Source organism: Setaria viridis, chromosome 7 (genome assembly GCF_005286985.2).
Source record: "Setaria viridis chromosome 7, Setaria_viridis_v4.0, whole genome shotgun sequence".
Lineage (NCBI taxonomy): Eukaryota > Viridiplantae > Streptophyta > Magnoliopsida > Poales > Poaceae > Setaria > Setaria viridis.
In genome coordinates this window covers 6,611,328-6,620,294 of record NC_048269.2, presented here as the reverse complement: position 1 = coordinate 6,620,294, position 8,967 = coordinate 6,611,328, and the positions used below count along the sequence as shown (strand labels likewise).

The window sequence follows — 8,967 nt, the reverse complement described above, 5'->3', positions numbered from 1 at the left end:
ATTCTTCTGAAGATACATCCCATCAATGGCATGGCGTACCGCCAGCTCTCGCCGGTATGGAAAATACTTAAAGAAGATAGACATCTTCTTAAATGGTACGTCTGTGACGTCTGTAGTTTCAGCCTACTTCCTTCCCCTTCTTGACTTATCAGCACCACCTAATGACTTCTTACCGAGTTTGAATTTGACCTTCTCGCATATTTTAAATACTATTTTACCAGTAGCCGGTTTTGGAGCAAAGTCATTCTCATTGGTGCCATCAAAGAAGTCCTTCACCTTATAGTATTTGTGCATCTTCAATAAGAAGCGCCTATGCCGCATGAATACTGCCTTCATAGATCCCTTAAGGTACACAGATGATGTTTCATCCAGGCAAACTACACATGCTGTCTTACCTTTTACCTGACCTGTTAGGACAAACAGGGTGGGATCATCATTGATGGTAACAAAGATAATGGCCCTTAGTGTGAAGTGCTCGTGTCTGTACTCATCCCACATCCGAACCCCATCTTCCCAAAGCTTCTGCATATCTTCCATCAATTGCTCAAGGAAAACATCTATGTCGATGCCAGACTGCTTCGGGCCTTGTATGAGAATGGTTAGCAAAAGGAACTTCCTCTTATGACATAGCCATGGGGGAAGGTTGTATATGGTCATCAGCACTGGCCAAGTGCTGTGCGTGCTGCTTCTTTCACCAAACGAATTCATGCTGTCTGTACTCAATGCGAACCATACATTCCTTTTTCATCTGAAAACTCTAGATGATTGGCATCGAAGGTCCTCCACTGGTGAGCATCGGAAGGATGTCAAAGCTTTCCGTCATCCTTTATTGGGTGATCAACATGCCAAGTTATCATTTCAGTGGTTATTAGGTTTGAGAACAAACGCTTCAGATGGTCCACCACCGGCAAGTACCACATCACCGAGGTAGGGACTCTGCGCTAAGTCATCATATCAGTACCTATACAGGACTTGTCCTTGACTTGAGCACCAGCACTTTTCTTTTCAACCTTCTTCCTCTTATTCCCGATGGAGGAACCGGCACGATCCTCAAAGAAATCTGCATTACTTTTCTAACTGCTAACATCGCAATTTGGACACTTTTCCAATGACGCGTACTCACCACGGTACAATATGCAGTGGTTCCTACACGCGTGTATTCTCTCCACACGCATCTTCAATGGATTGATAATCTTCTTTGCTTCGTATGTGTTTTTTGGCACAAAGTTCGGCTTCGAGAGTAAATTGCCTAGCAGAGTAAGGAGATCAATGAAACTATTATCTAACCAATTGAATTTATCCTTCAGGATCAGAAGATGAAGGATGAAACACAACACTGTCCACTCCTTCCCACATCCCACATACATATGGCCTTTTGTTGCCTTCTTGAGCGTCTCGAAATTCTCTAACCCTTTAGCACTCCCTAGCAACACTTCCGGTTCAATGTGGCGCAACATGTCCTCCATATCAACATCATGTTCCTTATCCACCAGTGGTTCCACACGCATATTTGTTTGATCACCATTTTGATCTCCACGGTCGTAATCATCATCCATCATCACATGATCATTGTTGTTTGCATCATCACCACCCACTTTATCACAGCCAGTATTGATGCCTGTGTTGTTGAAAGTACCTCCTGCCTCTCCATGGTGGGACCAAATTGTGTAGCCATCCACAAAACCTCACTTTATGAAATGCCTCTTGATGACATTAGTATCCTCCCATACAATCTTGTTGCTATAGTCAAAACATGGACAATGTATTTGCTTTGTCTTGCAAATACGAGCATGCTTCTTCGCAGCCTCCACAAACTTCACTACCTCTAACACGAAAGTAGGTGAATGTCACCGTATGCCATACATCTATGCTCTTTGATCCATCTTTAACAACCTATGACAAGATTTCTATGTTATATTAACTAATTTCATGAGCTATTCCATAAACTAAATTGAATTATGGATGTATTAACTAATAAGTAGCAAGAAATTTAATAAAAAACAATTCTATATTACCCTAAATGAAACTCAATTAAACAATTCTATATTACCCCAAAGCTAATGAAGCTAGAAATAATGGATAGAAGTTGAAAAAGTAGGTTGGAATGGCACAAACTCACCTTATGTAGCCACCTCCTCAAGAGAAATCAAGAGAAAAACCTTCCCCCTTGGATTTGGTGTTTTTGGACCTTTTCTCATGTAGTTAAACCTAGAATGTAATAATTCATAAGAAGAATGAAAAAAATCAAACTCAATTATATATTAATTCAATCAACTTCATTAATTGGAACTATGGATGTAATAGTTAATAAGTAGGGAAAATATAATAAAAACCATTCTATATTATCCTCAATGAGAATCAATTGAACCATGGATGTAATAATTAACAAGAAGAATGGAAAAATCAATTATATATTAAGATAATCAACTTCATTAATTAAAACTATGGATGTAATAATTAATAAGAAGAAAAAATATAATCAAACTCAATTGTATATTACATTAAAATGACAAATATAGCATTGTAATGGTTATAATATGGCCATAGAATTTTATTCAAAAAATAATCTATTTCTAGTTTTTTTCTCTCTTCCCTCCTCTCTATCCTAGTTCTAGATCTAGATCTAGATGACAAGGTAATGAAGCTAGATATGATAGATAGAAGTTCAAAAGGAAGGTTGAAATGGCACAAACTCACCTTATATAGCCACCTCCTCCAAGGAAATTTAGAGCAAAACGTTCCCCTTAGATTTTGTGTGTTTGGAGCTTTTCCCGACCTCCTCTCGGGCAAGCTCCAAATGGAAGGTTGCCTAGGGAAAAAGATGAACTGGAGCATTTATGGCGGGCTCTGTGCTGGAGGGCGACATAAGCCAACCGCTAGCACACATCACTCCATCTGTGCTGGCGGTGGGTGTAGGTCGACCGCCACCATAGTGGCCTCTATGCTAGCGGGCGACCTAACCCACCGCCAGCATAGATGGGGTGATCTGTGCTGGCGGGTGCTCCCCCGCCGGTCCAATGAAGCTTTGTGCTAGCGGGTGCCAATCACGCCCGCCAGCACGCTAATTAACTTGTGCTAGCACAAATTATTTCTGGTGTACTTATTTTCTCTAGTTCCCAAGGGCACCATTGCAAACGCGAACAATTCCGTCCTTAATCCGCACGTCTGCCACCACCATATAACTAGAGCCCAAGCTCCATGGATGACGGAGAGCGTGCCGACCCAGCGCCAATGACCACGGTCGCCACAAGGGTCACGGCCATTTGCGACATGATCTAGGAGCACCGCCGCACCAGGACAACGATCAGCGCCAAGCGAGCTGTTGTCATCTCCGCGATGATCGACAACATCGCTGCCACTGCCGCCGAAGGGAGGCTGATGGCCTGCAGGAGGAAGCACCGCATGACCAGCACCGGCGGGTACAAGCAGGAAGGGTGCAGGCTCATCCAAGGCGAGCACGGTGTTGTTGTCAGGGCACGCCACCGCTCCACAGGCCACAGGTCCTCGCCGTGAAGTCCCTCCACCGCAGGAGTGGTCGGAGCCAGGCCAGCGATGCTCTGCGCGAGGCCTGCTTCACGGCTGCCGGCAGCGGCCACCCGTCGCTCTCCACATTCCGCACCGTCGCATGCAGTCCCGGCACCATGGACTACTCCATCATCACAAACTACGCCGGGCCGACCCTTAGGGCCGTGATGGGAGACCATGGCGGCGACCAGCCGTTCTTGGAGTCCGAGGTGCGCCGCCACATGTGGCAGCTGCTGGCCAGCGCTGAGGTGATGCACGGACACGACATCGTGCACCAGGACATCAAGCCTGAAAACATCCTCGTCGGTGGCGACCAAGTCAATGATCGAGAAGGACACACCTTGTTGCTTCACCGGGACGATGCCATACATGGCGCCGGAGGTGCTAGCGAAGAACACCGACCATGGCGCGCTCGTGGACGCGTCGTCGCTCGACTGCATCATGGCGGAGCTCCTCACCAGCAAGCCACCATTTGCAGGGAAGGACGAGGCCCACCAACTCTTCAAGAACTTCGACGTGCTCAGCGTGCCGTGCAGGAGGGCGTGGCAGGCCATGAAACCCCAGGCCTACGAGGAGGAGGTGCAGGTGTGGCGAGCGTGGCAGCTGCGAGCGCGGCACCGCAACCGGCTGTGTGAGCTGTTCCCAGAGAAGATGCTATCAAGGGACAGATTCCGGGTCCTCAAAGGGCTCTTAACGTGTGACCCAAAGAAGCAGCTGATGGCGGCCACCGCGCTCCAGTGTCTATGGTTCATCAAGGATGACGACGACGATGCTCCTATCTCGGAGACGGAGAGGATCACAGTTACCAACATCGCCGGCATGGCCAGCAAGTTCAGCTCACTGGCCTTATCTTTCGTTGGATGCGCTCTAGGTTTACTTAGGCCTAAGACATTATTGGTCCAGTGATTGTCCTGTGAGCTTTGATGGAAGTTTGTAAACCTTAAAAAATACAGATTATTATAGGCCAACTGAGTGTTTTTTGGCTTGAAAATCCGACTGAGCCCTCGGCGGATTAGTCCTTAGCGCAACGAGCTCTCTTCCTCTTACCCCAATCATCTTCCCCTAATGCTGCTGCATCCCCCAAGTCCCAACATCCATCCATCCAAAGAGAGGACTCTTGAAGAAACATCTTCTCTGCCAAAGATCACTACTCCATGAAACAGGTTAGCTAATAAAGATGTCCAAGTCCAAAGGAGCTCACTTCACATGAAATGAATACGTGATGCCGAAGAGAATGATTTGCATAGATTCAACATCAAGAAAATAAACATGTGGATAAATGAAAATGCAAGACACTTATCTATCTATCCGTTCACTGGTGGATAAGTGAGCATTAGTCCCGGTTGGAGAGACGCATAGGTCTCGAAAATTCAACCGGGACTAATCTTTCAAAATAAAAGGCCCCTCTCTTTAAAGACCTCCTTTAGTCCCGGTTGGCACTAACAACTAGGACTAAAAAGGTTCCAAAAAAAAATAGGCCACCCCCACCGTCCTGCCTGCTCCCGCTGCACCACACCAGGCCCTCGCCCGCCAGCGCCATGCCGGGTCACGCTTGCTTGCCATGTCGGGCCGCGCCGGCCACGGGGACCCGTGCCTCTGCCAGAGGCCTAGCCGCGCGCCGCTCGCACCACCACTAGCTGGCCAGCCAGGAGCCGCGCCCCCGTTGGAGGCCTAGCCACCGCGCCGCGTTGGGGAGCTCCACCCACCCACACCACGCTGCGCCGCCATTGCCCCCCCGCCCACACCGGACCTTCTCGCGGGAAGGGAGTGTCGGTGTTTTAACCCGACAACCTACTAAGGGAGTACCCGAGGTAGATTTTTGATTTGTGGGTGTCGCCAAAATCAAGAACTCGATGGTGTACGTAGGCACGCGATTTAGACAGGTTCAGACCGCTAGATCACATAATGCCCTACGTCTTGTGTGTAGCCTTCTCATATTGGATTGAACTTGTGTGGAAGGGGTCCCTGCCCACCCTTATCTATTGGTAGAGCAGGGTTACTAGGTGGTTGTTTTACAAGAGTACTAGTCGCATTCGACTAGAGAATTCTATTCCAACTAGGAAGAGTAGTTTCCTTGTCCTTGACTAGACCCTTGGACTCCATGTAGACTACGCCGTACTGCACCGTAGCTTCCATGTATGATACATCTCGATGTATAGCCCCATATGTGGCTCTGTCCAAACCTTCTGGTGGGCTCATAGATGTATGTACAACAAGCCTCCGAGTATGTTTTAGTCAAATGCAACAGTCTCGAGTACCTTCGCAGACTTAGTCCGACTAGTTTCTGGTGCTCTTCTGATTACTTCTAACATGACTGAGTCTTCAAGTACTCGGGTACTATCATGCAGCTGGAATGTGCTCAAGCCTCATATGACATTGTATTTGGAATATCTGTCTTCAAATCTTATATGGAAGTGCGATAAAAATTGCACTCCATATGAAGTAGCCCCCGAGCATTACGTTGAATCGAAGAATCAGGGTGAGGGTCAATCAGCATTTGTTATGTCTTTGTCTTGATCTTGAAGAAAAAGAAATTTTTAGCCATCGGGCACGGTGTACGCAGCCCCCGAGCTGTTACACGACTTGTTTCAGGCGGTATACGGGCCATTCAACAGTCACTGTGACCTTTGAGCTTCCATATTATTTGTTGCAACATATCTTGTGACAGATGGTTAGGTCTGAAATTATCGTTGTTATGCAAAAACACCGCTCCCTTACCCCCGTTAACTCTGCCGCTGTTATAAAAGAATAGGGAAAATTACCCCTCCATTCACGTTGTTATTTTGCATCTGCTATTTGCCTCAAAAAAACCATAGTTCTTGAGCGCCGCCGCAAACCAATCTCAGAGTGATAGCGCCGCCCCTCCCTTCCGCCAAGCCCCTGAGCGCACGTGCGTTAGTAGCCTTGCGAGGATCATCATGGGCAAGAAATTCGCTGGTTCTAAGGGTGCTAAGGGTTCCAAGAAGAAATCTCGGAAGGGGAAGGAGGCCCAACTGCCGCTGCCGAAGTACTGAAAGACCGACCAGACTGCACCAACGAACCAAACCATGGCATGGAAGAGGTCCACCATGAAGGAGGCAGAGATCCTCGAGCTGGTGGCAGCGAAGTTGTTGAAAGATCAGGCGACCATGGGCTCGAGGAGTGCCTATGGTGATACGTGGCCTTTTGAATCTCATCCCAATGAGATGGTAACTTTCGGGCTTTTCGTTGAGCGTGGTTTTTTTATCCCCACTTCTCATTTTTTTTCCAAGGTTTGCTGGAGTACTACCATCTGCAACATGTCGATCTGAATCCCAATAGCATCCTTCAAATTAGCATCTTCGTGCATCTGTGCAAAGCTTTCTTGGGGATCAAGCCCCATTTCAAGTTGTTCCAAAAAATTTTCCATGTCAGGCCACAGCCCAGCAAGGATCATACCGAGGTAGTCAGGGCGTCGGTATCTAGATCCGGGAGAGTAGTCAGTATCTAGACTACAAAACCATTGATTCGCATTCCGGGTGGAAGGAGAAATGGTTTTATGTTGAGAATCATGAGTCGCAACTGCCCAAAATTACTGGCCACAGCCCAGAATGGAACAGCAGATGGATTGATTAGCCAACAACTGGGGAGAGTATGCAGGTCCCTGAACTTTGGCCAGGGTCGTTGAGCTAAAAAAAGGACTGACAGGCATTGTAGTGGCTGCCAGTTTCTTGAAAAGATGGATACAACCGCTGCAGGTTCGTCACACTTGGGGTTATGAGTACTCGGGCTTGAATGATTCGTCGAGGATGTCGCCCAAGGATATTTCCATCAACGAGGTGATGGTAAAATTTAATCGGATGTTCAAGAACGTCGACGCCATCCCCCAGGTAGTCGAAGAATTCGATGCCTTCAACAAGCTGAGAGAAGGAAGTACTCATAGCCATAGCTTCCAAGTACCTATGCTTTATTGATCTATTTCGCCACCTTATTCTCCTTTTGCCCAAGAGGATGCACTTGTGTTCTTTTTGCCTCCTCCTCCCCCCGACACCGATGATTGTAAGAACGCGTGGCAAGTCCTGAGACTAGGGGGAACTGTGCTTCGAGTCACCCAGGAGGAAGAGGAGGAGGAGGAGGATGAAGAGACTGAGTCCCTCAGCAGCTCTGATTGTTGGAGGTATGCCCTAGAGGCAATCATAGAGATGATGATATTCCATTTGTATCCATGATTTGTATATTGTGTTCATTGAATATCCATTAAAGGCTACTTGAATTGATTTGCAATTATGTGAATTGTATGTGAAACTCTTTACTTGTATGGTTATTCTAAAAGTTGTCCCTAGTCGGAGTTCATGTGAGGACACACATGAATATTAAACCAGCACATGTATTAGTTGATGACTATGTTTCACAAGTCATGGACATGGAGATGTTGAACTAATAATGTGGACACATGTGGAGACATGTGCTAGGACTGACCCAACACGAGAAGTAGTTCTCTCTTTAAACAACATATACGCTTTGTCCTTAGACTTGAGATTGTCGCATGTATTCTAGATGTGGATCGACCTACTTAGGGGCTATCAAACGCTACGCCGTAACAGGGTAGTTATAAAGGTAGCTTTCGGGTTTGTCAAGAAGCATGCTATGAGACATGGTCAATCAAGATGGGATTTGCCCCTCTCTGATTGAGAGTGATATCTCTGGGCCCCTCGAGTGATCGGATCCGAAAATGCATGGCCATGCTACGTACGGTTAAGAGTTAACCTACAAAGGGATTCCGAATCACAGGATCGAGAAAGAGCGGTCGGCTTGAAGCTAGACCAAATATCGTGAGGCAAAAGGAATAGCATGTATATTATGTTGTGATGGTTCGTCTGATATGATCTTCGTGTGCGTATAGGAGTTGGCACGTCTTGCTAAAGGCCGCTGCCGACTATTGGGCCGAGTAGGAGTACTCGGGCCATGTCTATACGTATCCGAACCCATAGGGTCACACACTTAAGGGGCTGGAAGCCCAATTCGGATCTGATCCGAGTTGGATTAGGTTTAGGAGTACTAATGGGCCTCGGATCCAGAGGCCCATCAGGAACCTCTATAAATAGAGGGGTGGGGGCGCCCTAGGGTTTACACCTTTTTGGCGAAACACACCTGCCGTGCCTCCCACGCCCTTGCCTGTTGCAACTCGCGGATCTAGCAATCCGGCTTGCGACGCTTCCTCCCTGCACGTGTGGATACCTTGGAGGTGTTGCACTTGCAGCACTTGGACGAGCCGCCGACGAGCCACGACGAGCCGACGACGAGCCGCGGTACCGGAGGCGATCTTGCTGCACGTGGACGAGCTGCTGAGGAGCTGCTGGACGTGATCGACTACGTACGACTACGTTGATCGACTACGTACGACTACGTGATCGTCTTCACTGCATCGACGCATATCTACATCTTCCGCACCAGTAGTGCGTCGAGTGGTAATCCCGTGATCCT

The 8,967-nt window shown here is 47.6% G+C and overlaps 1 protein-coding gene across 1 annotated transcript; it reads left to right on the top strand.

Annotated features, from left to right (window-relative positions):
• Positions 1-3,894: 3,894 nt before the first annotated feature.
• LOC117864548 (putative cyclin-dependent kinase F-2) lies at positions 3,895-4,431 on the top strand. Its single transcript, XM_034748682.1, has one exon. It carries the CDS (start codon positions 3,895-3,897, stop codon positions 4,429-4,431), a length of 537 nt encoding a protein of 178 aa, XP_034604573.1.
• Positions 4,432-8,967: the final 4,536 nt, after the last annotated feature.